This window comes from Calonectris borealis, chromosome 6 (assembly GCF_964195595.1).
Source record: "Calonectris borealis chromosome 6, bCalBor7.hap1.2, whole genome shotgun sequence".
NCBI lineage: Eukaryota > Metazoa > Chordata > Aves > Procellariiformes > Procellariidae > Calonectris > Calonectris borealis.
In genome coordinates, this window is record NC_134317.1 from 43765135 (window position 1) to 43784234 (window position 19100).

General features: G+C 50.4%; 1 protein-coding gene across 1 annotated transcript in view; it reads right to left on the bottom strand.

The window, feature by feature from the left end:
- Positions 1-14998: 14998 nt before the first annotated feature.
- Positions 14999-19100, bottom strand: part of NDUFA10 (NADH:ubiquinone oxidoreductase subunit A10) — a 42272-nt gene continuing 38170 nt past the window's right edge. Inside the window, exon 10 of the mRNA XM_075153826.1 lies at positions 14999-15461. Coding sequence (XP_075009927.1) covers positions 15393-15461 — 69 coding nt within the window. The 3' untranslated portion in view covers positions 14999-15392. The remainder of the gene's footprint in view (positions 15462-19100) is intronic.

The following is a 19100-nucleotide window of genomic DNA, read 5'->3' on the forward strand; positions in this document are numbered from 1 at the left end:
CAGCAAGCAGTGCATGGGGATGGGAGGCAGGGAGGGAAGCGTGACCGCTCCATAAGCTCTCCTCCTGGTACATGGGGTGGATCGCATGCCACGGCGAGGTCCTGCCCCACACATGTCTTTTGTTTCAGGGCTGACCGAGTCTCACCAAAATACTCCCCGGTGAGTGCCTGCTCTCCTCCATCCAGTATGGGAATAGGGGGCTGGTTTGGGGAGGGTTGTGGAGGTGCTGAAGTCAACTGGAACACAGATCTGGTGTCTGAAGTATATTGGGCAGACCTATTTTGGCAGGATCCTTGTGGGATCAGCACAAACTATAGAGGAACAGGCTGCTTTCAGCTTTCCTCTACAGCTGCACACAAGGAAGATGTGATTCCTACTGTGATTACAAAAGCATTAGGGAGCTGCAAGATTTTTAAAAAAAAAAAAAAAAATCAAGCAAACATAAAACAAATCCCCAAAGATCAAAAGTATTGAAGAGTTTTACCTGGATATTTCTAAGCAAAAAAAAAACCCACAAAACAAAAAAAACCCCTCACAAGCAGATAACTACATAAACACAAAATCCACTTTCCTGAGCAAATTGAGACCCACACAGGCTCCCACCACTTAGAGCACACCACCATTTGCCAGGGTTTACCCAGGAAGATGAACCTGCCTTCTTCCCAGCCCTCACTTTTAGGAGGACACTTGGCTGTTCCTTTGCCCCAGCTCCTTCAGCAAGAAGGGGAGATCGGCCGTGTGACAGCCACGACGTCATTTGCTTCTTATGCTTATAGAGGAGCAGTGCAACGTTGTCTGCTCCCTGCCCTCTCTGCTCTTTCTGTTCCGAGCCATCAGCTTCCATGCATTTGGGTCCTGGAGCTCCAAGAAGAGGAGAACAGGGCTGGGACACAGCCCAAAGGTAACTAAAGTGTCCAGCAGCATCACCTCCCTGCTCAGCACCTCCAGTGCACAACTCCTCTCCCAAGCTAAATCTCTCTGCCAGCATCTGCTCCTGAAAAAGCTGCAGCTGGGCTGTGCAGCATGGCCCCAGCTCCTTGGGGCTCTCTCCTTTGCTCCTCCTCAGCTTGGCTGGCTGTCCAGGTGAGAAGCAGGGTCCAGAGGCCAGCCAGTGCAGCAGTAACCTCTAGTGACACTTAGGGGACACTTTTCAGTCCCCACGTCTGGGGGGTGACATAGATGTGGCCACAGACTACCATGAAGGATGCTGTCCTTGTGGAGCAAGTCCCAGCTGAGTTGGTGGGGGCATCGCTGCTCCTGGGTGGCACTGCCAGGCCCTGGATGGGGAAGTGGGTCCCATCAGAGTGCCCTGGCTTGTCCCCCAGCCTCCCTGCCACTGACCTGTCCCTCACAGCTGCGCTGGAGCATTTCTCCTCCTGATGCCCAGGTGCCGGTTAAACTCCAAGGGATGGAAAATTCATCAGCCATATGTTGCTCCTCCAATTAATGGTCTGTTGGTCCTGTTTCACTGGAAGGCAGGCTTCCCTTTCTGGTTTCTGCTCAGGTGAGTCAGCAATGGCTCTAGAAGGGAATTCCTCCTGGAAACCCTCTACTGAGCAGCTGTTGCCTCCCCAGCGCATCCTGACCTGTGCAAGCATCCCCCAACCAGGAGCACAGGGGGACGCAGAGCCGAGGGACGCTTGGCCTCTCGGGCAGTTGCCACAGCCCTTGCTAAGCAGTCAGGGACAGCGTCAGGGGACATGGCATGCTTTAAGCCGTAGGAAACAAGCACAGGCAAGAGCTGCACTGGAGCAGGATGGAGCATCTCAGTTGGGGCAGCCATGTCAGCAGCAGGGAGCAGCTATGGGGACACACCAAAGAATGGGGCCAGGATGTGTGCGGAGCATCCACGCTGCAGGGCTCTGTGGGGTGCTCAGGGGCTGGTACCTCGGTATGGCCAGGGAGCACGGCTGGACATCAGGAACATAAGCAGAGAGCGCTCGGGCTTCCAACTGGATGAACATACACAACGCAATGAAAAGCAAAGGGGAGAGAGCAGCTCGGGCTGCAGAGAAGGAAAGGACTGAGAAGGGAATGAGTGTGGTACCAGCCCCGTCATCCCCAGCCCCTGCTCTGCCACTGGTTCCCAGGCGCTTTCGCAGCACTTGCACTCACGCGAGGGCAGAGGAAGGACGGGGTCACTGCTACGCGAGTCCAGCAACACAAAGAGGGGTTCAGAGCTCTTCTCGCTAGAGCTGGCTGGCTTCCCTCCCTGCTCCAAGCGGATCTTCTCTGTGCCTGTCTTCATCTTCCTCTTGGGCCATCTCCTGGATCAAGGTTGTTGCACAAAGCCAGAGTAATCACCCTGCCTTGGAGGGCTCTTCTGAAAATCAGTGCATTCAAGAAAACGCGTCTTTGAGGTCCTCTGGTGCCCAGCGTTTGGGGCCATCCCAGTCCCAGGGACAGAGCTTGTATTCACGCTCTGCGAACAACAGGGCATTCAGCAGAAATGAAGAGACAGTAAATTCAGAAGTGATGAAAAAAAAAAAAAGCATCTTTTCACACAATTCGCCTTGGGGAACTCAATGTCATATGATGTGGCCAAGGGCAGGGACTTGTGGGATCAAACAACCGCTGAGCTGACCCTGAGTATTTCTGTTATTCATTCCAAAAAATAAACTCCATACAAATGGGGGAAGCCCGCTGAGCGAACCACACGCAAACACCAAAAATCACTCTAGCTGTTTTGCTCATAAAGCACCATGCTGGAGAAGACTTCCCAAACTTACCTTTTCTGGGAACAGGTTCTGGGGACAGCCTGGATGCGGGCTGCAGGACTTCTCGCAGCTTTCCCTGAGGTTCCTGGTACCAGCTGATGCCACCCTGGCTAAGTCAGAAGAATCCTTTGCTAGTGACAGTGGCAACCAGCACTCCCACCACAAGGATGTGTATCAGGACTCGCTCCTTCCAGCCACTCCTGGAAGATTTTCCTTGTAGCCAGCTTGATTCCCCAAATACGCATTCCATTGCCGGGAAGATCTTGGCTCCTCATCTCTGCACCTGCCCTGCAAGGAGCTGCAGCCAGCATTCAAACCAGGTGCTGGGCTCGGGTGTAAGGGCACCTGCAGCTCCAGCCCATGTCCCAGCCTCTCCGGATGGCACCATCAGGTGTGGCTCGAGGTCTTGGCCTGGTTCGGTCCTTCCCTTCACTGCAGTTGAGGCAATAAATGGGTCTACAGCAGTAATGTGGTTGATTATCAAAAACAGCACTGGAAGAGGTGTGAAAACATGAAGATGTGAATACGCAGCAACGGATAAAACTAGGGCCTAGAAAGACCAACCCTTCTTTTTCCCAGACCCATTTTATATCAAAGGTTTGACCTTTTGCTTGAGGTGCAATGATTTCTGAGATCCTAAGGCATGCCCGGATTTTTTAATGAAAGTACAGTCAGCGAGAGGTGCAGAGGTTCGCACTGGGAACTTGTAATGAAACACATGTTGTTTGCCTTTTGAACTGCAGAGGGAGAACACAGGGAAAGATTTAGAGCAGAGGCTTGGCCCTGGAAGAGCTGGTGCAGTAAAACATTACCTGCAAAAAAATCATATGCCAATTATTGAAACTTTCCTATTAGTACTTACAGTACGTTAACACTCTCCGCCGGTGCCAGCGCCGCAGACCCTGGGTACCTGCGAGCGCAGCCTGGAGAGGACAGGGGACGCTGCCGGAGCTCCCCTTGCTGGGTCGAGCCGTCCCGCCGCCAGCGCTGCCGTGCGGTCCCAGGCCGAGGGGCAGCGGAGGCTTTTCAAGCTGCGTTACCTTGGCTCCCCTGCACTGCAGAGGAGCTGGGGAAGCAAGCGCGAGGGGAGGTCATGTAAACCAGCTCTGAATCACTGCAGGTTTTTTTTTGGTTTTTTTTTTTTTTTTTTTTTTTTAATAAAGCTGGTCAGATAAATGTTTTGAGAAGACATATTAAAGCCGTGGCTGCTTTCTCCAGGGAACTATCAGAATGATTTTATTTGGCCAGAGCACAGTAACAGGGTCAGGCTGTCAGCTTCTATTAAGATTTGGATGTGCGTCACTGAATGGAAAGTGCTTGGCTATATTGCTTCTCATTAGATTGCTTTATGATAAATCTAATCATTAACTTACTACACTTGGCCGATCGGAAGGTTATAAGCCTGGCTCTGCAGCCGCCCCAGCGGGCTGCAAACCAAATGCCTTCCCCGGGGAAGTGCAGCTTCACCCCAGCAGGTGAATGTCTCGGCAAATCTGCCGCCGGCTCACAGCATTGACATGGCCTCTCCAGCCAGCAGGGCACGGCCCTCCCCGTTCCCTCCTCCCAGTGGGATACTTCCGCCCCACACTTTCACCCCCGGGGATGGTTTTGGGTAACTAGGGGTTACAGCTTGACAGCTCGGCCACGTGTTGCTGCTTCACACCTCCTTCCGCAGCCCCTCGCGCACCGGGCACAAGCCTCGCTTGGCTCCTGCACCGCTCCGAGGGCATTGCTGAAACCAGAGGTGAACGCTTCCCCCTTTTTTTTAAGTCAGGCTGAGCAGATGGCTCTTGCCCAGGTTTAAAACTAAGAGCTGGCTTTTGGGGAAGAGCAAGGCATTAGGTCAGTCCTATTAGACAGACCTGGTTATTCAGCACTTCCAAGGACAGCCCAGTTACCTCATGCCTCCACCAGCAAAGAGGCTGCGGTGCATCCCGAGCTCCTCTGTGGCTCTGGAGGAGCAGCACAGCACGACACAGCCCTGGAAATGCAATGGCAGAGTTGTCAGCCTGAATTCCTCCAGCTTGTGGATTCCACTTCTCCCCTCCAGCTCCACAGCTCAAGCTCTTTGTGACTCCTCCTACACCACATCCAGGCTTTGAAACCCCACTGCAGCTGGTACCCACAGGTGTAAATGGGGCTGCTGAGGACCCACGCTGGGACTGAGCCATTCCAGCACAGCGAGCACTTGCTGCTGCATGAGAAAAAGGAGATGAGACCAGGGTGCCACAATCAGATCTGGGCTGGTGGCTTTCTTCCTAGGAATTTGGGCAGAAGGTCTGTCTCTCATGCTTTAACACATCCAGATCAGGGACTCACATCCCCCCTCTTCATCTAAAGTAACAGAGCAGCTCTTAAAACTCCTCCAACCACCTCCTTGGTGGGCATATGGATGGGCAGAGAGGTCCAGACCAGCCACAGACACAATTCCTCCCTCCTCCTCTCCCGAGGGCACCTGAGAGGACAGCCAGCCCTTTGCATGCTGCAAACCTCTGATCAGAAACGAGGGTGACTCAGCTTCCCCAGGGACGGGCGAGGGACCAAGCCACGAGGCTGCCGGAGGGACCGCGCCAACGCCACGTGGCAAACGCATGGGACCCGCTCCGCAGCTCCCCGGCCCTCGGCTCCCACAGCAGGCTCAGAGGGGTACAACGCACCCCCAGATAACCCTGCAGAGCTGGGAGGCTTGCTCTCCACGTCTTTTCGGTGCATGTTTTTTTGGCCAAGGCGAGGATCCTCTCTGCCTCTGCAGTTCCTCTGGATGCTGAGCTTAATCCGCTCAGGCCAGTTCCAAGCGTGTCTGCCTTGCATCCCATCGGCAACGAGGGCTTAGCATGAGCGCTTCATTTGTTTTTATGATCTCATGAATTTATCAAAGACAATTAAGCCGCCCCTGGTTGAAGCATCCCAGACAATCTGCTGGAGTCCTCCCGCTCTTCCAGAGCAGCTTCTCCTGGATGGGGAGGGTCCTCCACACAGGGCTCGGCACTGTCAGCCCAGGCAGACCCTCTGCCTGGAAATCCGGCAGCAGCTCGGCCGCGAGCCATCGGGTATGTCCAGGAGTCTGTGCCACATTCCCCAGCCTGGGCTGCACAGGACACCAGGCTGTACCATGGTCCCTGCTGGCTAGAGATAAAAGATGCAAATGCAAAGTAAATGCAAACAAGTGCTAAGTGTATTCTGCAAGGTATTTAGGGAGCTGCAGCAGGAGAGGTCCTGCTGGGAAACGCAGAGCTGTATTTTGAGGCATTCGTTATCCCCGTCTCAAAGGGGCATTAGCGGCTCCCGCACACCATCAGATCACCAGGTCTTTGCTGAATCCCAGCACCAGCCAGCCGCCTTCTAACACGCATGATTGCAAGATAAGGCAGCTTAGCTGAACGTTTTCTCTCAACAAGCTGGGCGAATTTTCACGGCCCTGGGTTAACTTGCGCATAGTAACTTGGGAAAACCCGGGGACAGCAGCATGCACCCGGAGCCTGTGAGGCGATCGCAGGGACCTGGGGGCAATACGCAGCATGGGGCATGCACCCCTCTGGCTACAGCAGACCAAGGAGCGAGTACTTCCCACCCGCAAGCCCAACATCTCGGGGGTGCGTCAGGATATATCTGAGCTGAGAAGACACCCAGGGTGAAGCCGAAGGCTCTCCTGGGATGCTGCGGTATTTTCCCATGCCTCGGGCTCTCCCTTTCAGGGGTTAATTACAGTCACAGCTAACCTCTGTCTTCGTTTACAGTGGAGGCTGGGCACCCGCAGCTGGCACACCCACCATCAGTGGGAACTGGGCTGGTTTGGGCCACGCTATCCTGTCTAAAACCACACACAGAGCTGCAGCCACAGACAGAAGGAGCAGCCTCCCTGCTCCAGCTTGGCTGCTCCCCTCCCAGACAACAAAAGGGCTGGTAACGCAGTTCAAAGTTCTCCCCGGTACAAAAATGGTCTTTGAGGGTAATTTGTTTCAGCTCGAAAGCAGCTGAAGTTAATTACACAGCAATGAAAGATCACACTTTAATATTACTTAACTCCCCTTGCTGGGCTGCCATGAAATGCTACTCTGAGATCCGGACCCAAGTGCTTTCTGATCTCCAGATAACATCCTGGTTAAACAAGGGAGAGGCAGGTAATGGGACGCACCACCCACCAGACCCCAGGAGAAGGGGTGACAGAGCACGGGGCTGCACATGGGGGCACCCGCTGCGCACCGCCTTCACGCTGGGTGGTGGCTGGGGCGTTCAGTGCATGCCCAACCCATGACAGGTCTTCCAGTCCCTTGTGCTTTCCCAGTCCCTGCATGGGGGACCCATGCAGCCACTAGCCCCATACTTTGATCTCAACTCCTGTTTGAAATTCAGGCACCTCCTTGCCACCAATGCACAGGGCACTTAACACAGGTGATGCTCTACGTGGTCCATGAGTAATGCTGCTATCTGGCCCAGCGGTCATCTTGGGAAGTCCCCTGGCCGCAGTCCAGCATGCCTGTCAGCACTTGGCCAGATGAGCTCTTTACTCACCCATTTCTTGAGCAAGAGCTTGAGCGCCCTGGCCAAGGGCATTGCAGGTGTCTCCCTCCATCCTCTGCAGGCCTGGGAAAGTCTGCTGAAAGGGATGGAGAGGAGAAGCTTTGCCCTGTCTGAAGCTCGAGCTGGGGCAGGGTCTGTAAGGCAGGCAAGTGTATGCGGGCTGGCAGCCAGGTGAACAAGAGTTGCCCTGCTCGCTGGTCACCCCAGACAAGATGCTATGTGACCCTCTTGCCCTGATGCCACTTGGGCACTTTCTCCTGTTGCCCTGCTTGGAGCTGACATGGAATAAGGCAACAGGCACACCAGGCTTGTGGACACAGAGGCCAAAGCACTTGCAAAGAGAACCTGTGTAGCCCACGCGAGGGACAGGGTTGGCCCAAGGATCACCACAACCACCACGGGACACAGGGTAGCTCAAAGCCAGGAGGATGGGAAATTCCAGGGTTGTCGTTAGTGTTGGCAGCCAAAGCAGAGTTAGAAGAGCAGAGCTGAAGTGCCCTTCCTGCGTGCTCAGAGCCTTGGCTGCCCCAGCCTACCCCACAGCAGTCTGCAGGCCCCAGTCTGAAGCTCAACTTCCCCCAGGCAGGCTGAAGCCCCATGCTCGCTGCCATCATCCTCCAGTGCTACACAGAGGAATAGGCTGCATTACCACCTAATGGGACGTGCTGGGAAAGCCCTGTGCATCCTACTGGAAACCAGCAAGACCGGTATACTGGAGGCTCTGCAAGAGGTGGAGTTGCTTACCCAGCTCCCCGGCACCAGCAGAGATCTGGTCAGGACATCCCTGGCACTGTAATATAAAACAGTGCAGGGGGCACAAATCAAAGAGGATGGGGAGGGTTTGTGTACTCAGAGCTGTGCCAGAAAACACCAGCGTGAGGCAACCACTTGTGACCCAGCGGTATCACAATCCAGATCTGAGCACACAAGGAAAAGGTTTATTGGGTATCAAAGTCATTTTCCCTTCACTGCCTCCACAGCTCGTAAAAGCTCCTGCCAGCAGAGCATGTTTAATATTAAGCTCTTCGAGGGAGCGGATATGCTGTCCAGTTAAACATGCCTCCTTGCCAAAATGCTGCATGCAGACAGACACCAAGGGGAAAACCAGACCCGCAGGGAGTCCAGCAACGGATGTTGAGTCCGTAGGGTGGCAATCAGGATGGCTCGGAGAAGAGGGAGCAGTTGTGCCATGAAAGCATGGGACCAGTTGGGCAGAGACTGATGGTCTGTGTCTGCTGCAATCCCAGATTTGCTGCGTGGCTCCGGGCAAGTCACTTCATCCGCCTCTATCTCCCCATGCCCAAGAAAACCAGTCCTGCAGGAGGCTGGGAAGCAGCCCTCCCGCTGAGGTCCTCGCTGGGAGATGCAGCAAGCCAGCCGTTTCTTAAAGCAAAGAGCCGCCAAAATGTTTCCTGGGAAGAGCCCACACCGTTTGCCTTCAACAGCCTTACTGCATGAATGCCTCATGAGAGGGACGGTGGGTGCGGAGCCTGTGGGCGCAGGGCCTGCCACCCCTGCCTGCAAAAACCGCTGCCTGCCCGCTTTGCCTCCCACTGGAGACCTGCACTGGAAATAGCAGGGCTGTGCTTCACCCCATCTCACCCGCCCAAAGGGAACCAGAAGGTTACGTGGGAGCAGCCCCAGGACTCACCAACCTGACCTTGCTTTGCATGGGGACAACTCAGGGCTATCCATGGGACTGGCGGCAGGGTCTGAAGCCACCAACAGGATTTGGGAGCTACTCTTCTCAGAGATGCTTAGTGGTACGTGCAGGTCGTCAGAGAGCTGTCAGACATGCCAGCACGTGTAAGGAAGCCATACCCACAAAACTGAACACACAGTCTTCCACCCCGCTGCTCTCCATCACCACCTGGAAAGCAACACCAATCTGTCCCAGCTCAGCAATGACCTTTCACGGGGAACTGTTGCAAGCAGCAAGGATCCCGTCTCTTGAATTAATATACTGGACAAAGTCACCTGAAAGCAGCACTTGAGCTCAATGCCCTGCCAGAAAGGTCTGCTCATCTCCCTAGTCCTGGGGAGGGACTGGTGTTGGTCTGTATCACCAATTTACAACCTAGCACAACCCAGACCATGGTCAGGAATCAGCAGTTGGAGCATCAGCTTTGATGCCTCACTGCTCACCTCCCTTCGGCTCTGCCGAGCTGCAGTATCTCTTTCTCACTGGTGCTCAAAGCAAGCACCCCAGGGAGAAGTCAGCAAGGATTTGTGAGACCTCTCAGACCACAGTGACTTTGGTTTCTCATTCTCCTTGAAGGTACAGCCCCTGCCCACACCAGCCTGACTTCCAGGACCATTTCAGCTGGCAGGACAAGCCTGGCTCATCCACTTCACCTCCCAGAGAGCACTGCACAACAGAGGGAGTGGACCGAGTGAATCAGGGCTGAAGTAAAGATTAAAGCCGTGCCGCGGTTTTGGCCATGGTCACACCATACCACACACTCCACAGGCCAGAAGTCCAAAACCTCGCTAACACTGCACTGAGCCCGCACCTCGCTTCCACCCTGTCCTAGCACGGGTTAAATCAGGCCTCAGCCAACCCCCCCAAAAGATGCTGTAACTGCTAACCTGCAGAGATCTCTCTCCCTCCCAGTTCCCAGCAATGACCCCAGCAGCAGGGAGCTCTTTCAGAACAGAAGATCAAAACCATGTCTAGATATCAACATTAATCCTCAAAGGAAAACAGATCAGTTGAATAGCTGCAGCTTTAAATGTTGCAACCAGGACCAGGACTTTATTCTGGGAGTAGGAAACAGCTTCTGCAGCAGCCAGGGCTTCTAGGAAGGCAAAGCCAGGACAGACAGACTCCACACTTCTGTCTCGGCCACTGACAACAACAGGAGCCTGAGTTTTACCCACATCCCAAGATAAAAGCAAAGGACTTTGTCAAGTTCCTTCTTTTTTACTCCTTCAGATGCTCGGGTCTCCCCTGTAAGCAGAAAACAGAACCCGAAAGCAGCAAATGGAGTCTCTGTTGCAATGGCAAATCCCACCGTGCTCAGCAGTGGCTTCCACCAGTTTCTGAACGCCCTCACCTCTCACGGGATGACAAAAATCAACCTTGTCTCCCAGAACACCCAGAGACAATGGCAGGCACCAGGAAATGGGCACAGCCTCGGGGCCGACATGGGCCATGCCAGGGCTGGACAGGTCATGCTTACTTTATCTTAGCACTGTTTTGTGCTTTTTTTTGCAGGCATCAACTTCCTTTATACAACAGAAACTGTGAACCTTATATGTAAGAATTTTGTTCCCAAAAAGAAAATAAACTTCCACACAAAATAGTAATCTATTTGAACTAGCCTTCTTGCAAGCAAGAAGAGGAACCAAAAAAGAGCAAACCTGTGTATCAGTGGCTTGATAAATCACGCTGACATCGCATTTCTTGAAATGCAGTGGCATTGCTGCGCTATTCTGGCACCACAATGCAGTACAACCCTGTCCCCCTGAAGAGCTGGTTCCCCACGAATGCTGAAAGGAGGACGCTTACAGCAGCAAGATAAGGAACCCAGAGAAACCAAAACCCTTGCTCTATCGCAACTTTTAGCCCACAGCTGGAAGAAGCACGCTCCCATTTGGCATGCCTGCGACCCCACACGCAGCCAGATCCACCAGTGATCCTTCCTTGGCCACACACTCACGTTTCTCTGCCTTACGCCTGTGTGCGGAGACACAGCGGAGGGCTGGGAAGGCTCTCCGGTAGGTGCAGCAGCCCACACGCCAACCAGCGGATGCAGCCGTTATCCCCCATGCAGCACGACTGTCTGGGATTGTGTCTCCAGGCCATGCTCCATGAACTGCTGATCCAGGAGCAGGTGGAGGAATGAGGTGTGGTGTCTGCCTCACCTGGAGGGAACCACAGCGGCTGCCACAGATTTCAATGCCCGGCTATCTTTGAAGACGCCTGGTACCCACTAAGCTAATTGAGACGAAGTTTTCTCCAGCAGGCAAGATCTAGGTATCATTTGTACCTGGAGTTTTTGTTTGGGAGGGTGGAGAACACCAGCAGGAATCAAAAAGTCAGGAGTGGTCCCATCAGATAGAAGCAGCTAGGCTGGGCTCCAGCACCTGCAGAGGAATTACACAGCTTGTTTTGATCTCACTGTGAATATGTATTTGGCAAATAAAGACTTAAAGCTGGGAACCGGAGCAGAACCTGCAAGTTTCATGCCATCCTGCCACCTGTGATGCTCACACAATGATGCTCTCTGAGCAGCAGCTATGTAAAGAATGCTGACCTCTTATCAGGGTTAAAAGGGTCAGAGCAAATTAAGTGCTTCTCACTGAGTGACTATGAGGGGAAATAATTTCCCTTTCTCAGGAAAGCACTCTAGCATGAGCTCCTTTCTCTAGCGTGATAGATGACACCAAAACTGGAGCAAAGCAGTCTCCCGGGTGGCCAAGGCTCTGCTCATCACTGCAGCGAGACTGAGACATGGCACCTTCTCGCCAGTGCGGCAGAAAGACAAGCTGGGACCGCAGAGCTGCGCCTTTCTGCCAGGGAAACCTAGACCTTACCTCCCTTCAGCCCCGAGGAAAGCATCAGAGAACACAATTTTGAATGTCTATCCCATCTTTCAACCAGTGTTTTATAAAACACTCATTTCACATACGAGCTAAGCAGGGTCACGGGAAGCAGCACTGTCAGATAGACTCAGTTTTGACCAACATGGATGGGAGCTCCCAGGGCCATGCATCTCTGAGAAGTTTGCCCAAGACCACGTGCAAGTCAACAGGACAGGAACATATGGAAGAGTCAAACCTTTTCATTGCCCTTTGGACCTCCTTTTCCTCCAAGACTTCCTTTAATGCAGACGGCTTTTGAAGTTCTCCATAAATGCTCAGCTTACACTAAACCTGAGCAGGCATATTTCTGGAGAGCAGCCTGTCAGGTTACAGTGTGCCATCCCACCTCCCTCTGCTCTGGTTGCTTCCATTAACTTTTGCACAAATGATTCATTTTGCCCAGTCTTTTGTAAACAGCATTCAAAGCCAGCTGGAATTTGTTGTGCACCTAAATTACACTTGCTCAGCAAGCTCTTCCACAGAAGGGATTCATTTCAATCTTTGCCTGTGGTGGGGGCACAGCAACGCACATCCTTCTCTTTCACTGCAGCAGCTCTTTCACAGAACTGAAGCAGCATGGTTAACATCCAAACCTCACCGCTATTAAAACATGAAAGTTACACCTTGAAGGAGGAAGGGGAAGAACAAACTCACTGGATCTCTTAATTGTAGCCCTGGGCCAAATGTCACTGCTGAAGAGCACAAGGTGGGCAGGGGCACGTGAGGAGCCAATACCTCAAGCTGAAGTGCAAAGCACGAGGACGCTCAGACACATGCAGTATCTTCAGCAGAGAGGCTGACCTTGTCACACCCCAGACAGTTTCAGCTGTCCCCCAGCTGATGAGGAAGCTATTAATGGACACATTGGGAAAGCACAAACACTCACCAGTCAACCACAGCAAAGGCCAGAGGGGGATGGTTAAGAGACCAAATCTGAAATGCGGTAAGCCGAGTTTTTAGAGTGGGACAGGTGTTGGCATGAAATCACAGGTTCCTGAGGCTGAGAGGCAATCTTCACAACCTCATCTGAGGCTGCAGCGTGTCAGGCCTTCATTTTGGAAGCAGGACCCATTCCCACCTACCTCCTCCTTCCTTTCACCCCTGCTGTGCAACCATTAAGTGAACCCAAGGGGGAGTTAGTCACTGGACTACTGGACTGACCAACTTCAGCCATCGGGAAAGCCAGTAGTTCTGCCCATAAAACATGGCCGATAGCTTTAAGCGAAACACCACCATTCTCAGGGAATCTGCCTTTGCAAAGCAGGCAGAATCAAGCACGGTACATGACAGGCAAGAGGCAAACTTCCCCATGTGTTAACATAGGCAATGGGAACTCAGGATAAGAGGACAGACTGCAGACGATATCACATGCGCACCTACACAGAAGCGTGGAGAGGACTTGAGCCATTTTATCTTTTCCAATCTAATAAAGAACTGGAGATAAATTCATCCAGTTGGCACAGCATAGTCTTCAAAAGCCAAAAACTTTACAGCTGGCTTGCTAAGAGATGTTTTTTTGAGGTGTTGGAGTGGGAAGGAGGGAAGAGAAAAACACAGCTAACGCTCCTTCCTACACCAAGGGGAGAGAAAGTTATTTCCTTCACAGATTTAGTTTATAAACAGTTCTACTTTTAAAGCAGAGTTAAAACCAGGATAAAAAAGTATGTTCAACATGCATTTTGTCATACCACTGTTTGCCATACAAGCCAACACTGCTCCTCCTGACTGGAATTAAACTCCTTTACATCCAAAGCTCAGCTCCGGGTGTACTGCTGGAGCAGGCAGGGAAGGCTCTTAGAAATGCTCTGCACCCCGCTGTGGCCCACTATGGTGAAGTTGAACACAACAGCTTCACCAGCACTACACACAGCACAAAATGCCTTTCTAGGAGATCTGACATCAGGTTGCACGCACATTGCCAAGTGAATTACAGCACCTGGAGAACACAGCAATACTGAGATGGAGGACACCTGTAAAAACAGATGTGGACTACTCCAAAGGGAGCCTAAAGCCACAGCAGATGTTCTTTTCAACTCCACACACATTACTGACTGCTGCAAGATGGTACTCTGGACAGGTAAAGAAAAGTTAACACTAATTGCTCAGGATCTCATTGCATAGGAGAAGACAACAGTGGCTCAAGCTTGCAGGTCCTCAGGCACCCTTCTTAGTGCATCTCCTCCTTAGGGGGAGACATGGGATAAGGAAGTACACTGCTGAGCTGCAACACGCATAGGTCCAGTGCCCAATAACCAGCCTCTGGAAGGTGAAAACGCACAAAAATCTTGCAACAGTTAAAAAAAAACGCACAGCCTCGCAGGACTAACTACACCAGTTCTGCTGCATTTTCACACAAGTCCAAGGCACAGTGCCGGCCTTGCACCCCAGCACTTGCTCATCATTGTGAAGCCACCAGCTGCATTAGCGCACGGTGGCACCAAAGCAGAGTCAGTCCTTTTGCGACCAGAGGTGAAACTCTATAAAGCCATAAAACATGGAAACAAAGAGCTAAGAGATCAGTGAGAAGAGCCACATTTCTATCCCACTGCTCATTTATTTCAGTATCTAACCAGGCCCCCGAGGCTCTTGTTAAAGGAGTCTTTTCATACTAGTTTTGATACGAGAAGGGGCATGGGCAAGACTTGGTTGCTTAATTCAAAGGCATTGCCCTGAATACTGGAATGCCTGGCAGCACTTTTACTCAGTGATTGAAGTAGTTAGCCCCTTGCTGGAAACGCAGAATTACTGCAGACTAAATCTAGACAGCATTGCTTGAACCAATGCCAAGGTGCCTCATTTGTGTGACTAACTAATACCAAATGAATCATTTCTTTAAAAAGAACTCCAACTTGGACTTTCAGGGACTTGCAAAAATAATAATTATGTTTGTCTTTTATACCCAACATTTTGATCTATAGCACCCATTCAAAGGAAGAAGCTATGAGTACAACTGCTGGCAATTATTTTGAGTATTGTTTTATACTTTTAAGCAGATATTTTGCTGTTCAAATTGAGATCAACGCTTATTTCCTTCTCTCAATAAACTTTATGTTTGCCTGCTTTGATGCTGACGTCCAGTAAGAGGCTTTCAGAACACGATGCAAGCACGTTTTTTTAGCATGTGTACTCTTCTAATGAAACTAATAAAACACCATGCATGACAGAGCAAGAAATGAACTTTGTGAGAGCCAGGAGGATACAGGTTTAATTTCTCTTGATTCAGCAAAATAACAATAATCCTGTGTAATAATATGCCACAGTCTTGATGAAGAGAAAGTTCAGCATCGATCTTAAGTCTGCCCCTGTAATACCAGATCACTTTGCTATCACTCATTGACTATCAAACATCCAAAGACAAAGCACCCTGAATTCATCAGGGAAGAACAAACCAGAATAAAGTGATTTCCCTTCTAGGAGTCCATTCTCTTATGCTGTAGCTGGAAGATGATTTAACCAGCATTTTCTTCGCACTACACAATTGATGCAGAGCAGGCAGACTGAACTCCGCTTCTTCTTCACTCAAGTTCTGCGGTCCATCGCGGTTAGGGCTCCAAAGGGAGGCAGATCTCATTTCAGCCAGATCCACTTGTCACCAACATCAGCATTGTAGCCTTGCCTAAAATTGCGACCAGGGAGCTAGAGAAAGCAGAAAGTTCAGTCAGAAACATTTCTCTTTTCACTCTTTATGGAAATTTTTAGATTCTTTACAAAGTGCCTCATGGTATCTGCAGAAATGCAACGTAAAATATTTTTTTACAACATAATGATTAGCACTCATAGAAAAATCAGTCCCTTCGAAAAATTTGAGCCGTGCAGCTGGAGGGGGGGTCCACAAAAACCACTATGCCATAGTATATATAAATATTAGGCCAATATGTCAACGGCACAACAGCATATTCCACCTGGATTCATCCAATTCTTCTCCCCTACACACCCATGTGCCCGGTTTTAGTAGGAGATGACCCTTCTAATCGTAGCATGGAGTAAAGGAATTGAATCAGCCAGTAGAATCTCATACCAAAATAGGCACACATTATTAAATACATGAAATATTTCATGCATGAAATACTGAGTTAATTACTACATTAAATTAAACCATTCAAATGAAATTGCATATTTAGCCTTCAAGAGCTGAACTTAACTTTATTAAAGCAAAAGCAGTATCTGCCGGTCTTCACAAGCAAAGCCAGAAACCACTACTTGCTGGAAAAACTGAAGTTTCTCGAACCCCGTACCCAAATTTCACCGGTACCCTGGGCCCTAAGCAACATGCTGCCTCTGAACCTTGCTGACCTTTCAGGCTGCAACTCTTCTGCACAGACCCTTAATGCTGCTGGGAGCAGCCTCCGCTTGGGCAGCTCAGGCACACAGGTTAGCCTGACCGACCTTCCTGTACCCATGGTTCCAAAACCAGGGCTCAGGGAACCAGTGCTGCCGCATGAAGTCACCTCTCTGTACAGTTCGTTACACATCGCTGTACGCGAGACGACAGAGGGCTGGGGACCGCAGCGGGAAGCCTTTCCTTCTGACAGCATCTCAAGAGCTCGAGCTGGTTGTACAGGTCACAAGAGCATCACGCAAGGAGTGGTTCGAGCCCAGCGAACCAAGAAACACAAGAGGGAAAGGCTGGATGGACTGGAGCGCTGGGAGGGGGACATCAGATGTACTAGGAAAGCTGGACGGTCCGCACACTCACCAGGGAGGGAAAGCAAATTATCACAGAGACAAGAGCAAACGGAGGTGAACAGCAGTGGCCTAAACAGAGTCTTAGCATTTGGGAGTTCAAGAGTTGTGTCTAGACCTAGAGATGAGGATCTGTTACCTCCAAGTCTGTGAAAGGACGTGAGACACTGAAGCACACAAGCCCCTTCCTGGTAGTCCATCTAGCCAGCCAAACAGATGTCCCACAAACAAAGCCTTCCACAAGGTTCAGGAAGAAGGACACACACAGCTGTGCAGACCGTGCATCGGGATTGAAAGCCAAGCCTGGCTCCTCTCAGCCTGTTGTCGTGTGCAGCCACATTGCAAAAGCACTCAGGCAGCATTACAGACACAAAAATTCAGCAGCCAAGCCGTTCTACCTTCAGCTTTAAAGATTTGGGAAAAGAGGCTTTTTAAGTAGCAGCCATTTTAAGGGATTACAGACACAGCTCACAGGACTACAAGAGAAAGCCTGCCAGTACGGTTAAAATAGCAAACTCCCCTTACGCAGCGTACATGCTCTCTCTGCAGGCCAGGAAAGCGCTCCTCCAGGCCAAGCAGGGCTGCATCAGGTCAGCAAAAGCACACTTATGTGACAGAAGACTCACCACAAGTGTGCCAACAACGCTGTCATCAAAATCATCTCCTACCAACTTGCTTTGCAAAAGCAACACAAATTTTTTGTGCGGTTTCAGCCTGAATAAACATAAACCAGGCTCTGTACCCGCTAGATAACTAAGCCACGGGAACAAAACCTGCCAGTGACAGGATCAGTGCAAAAAGTAGCCCCTTTGGCAATTACGCTGAACTGAGTGATCCTACAGAGGAAACAGACGTAGATACATTTCAACCTTTGAGTCTCAGGTGTTAAAGCAGTCCCCATCAGAAAGTACTGACCATGACCTGAAATGCCAGAGATGGTTAGGTCCTAGCTCCAGAAGGAGAGTCTACCTCCAGAACCTCTCTTCCTATCTCCAGGAATGAAAAAGAGACAGAACACAGCGTACATCTTTGAGATACAATACTGGAATCAAGGAGCAAACCAAGATGAAAAAGCAAATGAGTTTTGTGAGAAAGTCTGAAGCAAGCAGAGATGCTATAATAAAACCCTTCCTTTAAAAATAAGCTATCCACTGGCAGCCTTTACAAATAATTAAGCACAGATTATCTGCTCATGTCCACAAAAACACTGGTTTCACACAGGACCCCTGACTTCTCCTGATGATTTTTCCTTTCAGAAAAAACTGTAAGAGTATCCCGTTTGAGAGAGCTGCCCCTGCAGAGAGAAGCAAGACCCAGTCTTGATGAAATGTATACTCAGGCCACAAAAACAGCTATTTAATCCAGGATGGGGGCAGGGGGTAGGGTGGGAGGTGTTCTTTTTCTTTTTTTTTTTTTTTTTATTTGAAGGTCAGAAAATAGGACACTTCTTTCCCTGAAACATCAAGCTATCAGAAGACTTCTACCTCCTTCGTGAGACATTCCCCACCTTGCTTTGTCACAAGCCATTACAAGCCATTCTTGATCAGTTTTTCTAAGGTTTCTCATTTAAAGTTGTCTTTAATGTCTTGCCTAAATATCAGAAGAAACCATGCAGTCCTGTTAAGAGTTACTCCTGCTGAGCAAAGGGGAGATGCGAGATGAAAATAAATGATTACTATCTCTGTCCCGCAAAATTTACAGTGGTGAGCTAGGGAGGACATTAGACCTGCTGTGACCAGCCTGTATCTATTAATTCTAGCACAAAAACAGCTCTCCCTCGTCCTCTCCAGGCAGCACATAATTGGCCCTTTGATACTTCAAGAGATTCCCAGATAACTAGATTATTAAAGCAACAGGAGCTCTCTGGGAAAATACGGGAGTTTACAGTTTTGTGTCTGGGTAAATCTGCCCTCTTTAAAAGATACAATATCAATCCCAACAGAATTCAAATTCATTGTCCAAAACAAATTCCCCATGTGCCTTTGGTTAAAGACATGCAATACATCAAAGTGAATTTTATAATAAGTATTCATCCATACTCCATCGTTCACAGTGGGCCTTGGCAAAAGCAGACGAGTTTTGGGATATGTTACAGCCAAGCTTTCAAAATAGCCCAAAAAATGGGAAGAGGAGGGCACAGTAAACAAATCCTTTACTACCTAGCAAGCAGAATGATGTGAATTTATGTTCTGCGCACTATCTGCACCAGGTACAAGTAACACAGAAGACTTCCCGAGAATGGGTTCTTCAAAGCTCACATTTTACAGCCATGTCCATAGTAAAAAAGCTGCACAACTAGGAACAACGTAGGTCTGTCCCAGAGGGAAGGAAGCTGGTGATCTTTTAGCACTTATTAAGCATTTGGAAAAATACTGGAACAGGAGTCATTCCTGTTCTTGCGGTCTTCTGCCTCCCCTCCAGCTCCTCACAGGCCCACCTCCTGCCAGAACAAGCGTTTGCTCAATGTCACGAGGAGCCTGGATTAAAACAGCCAAATGAAAAGCGTTGCAGCGATGTTGCACAGCGTGGCTGAATGGACTGAATAGCATGATGCCAACAAGAAAAGGTCCTGCAGTACCCATCCTCTCATCT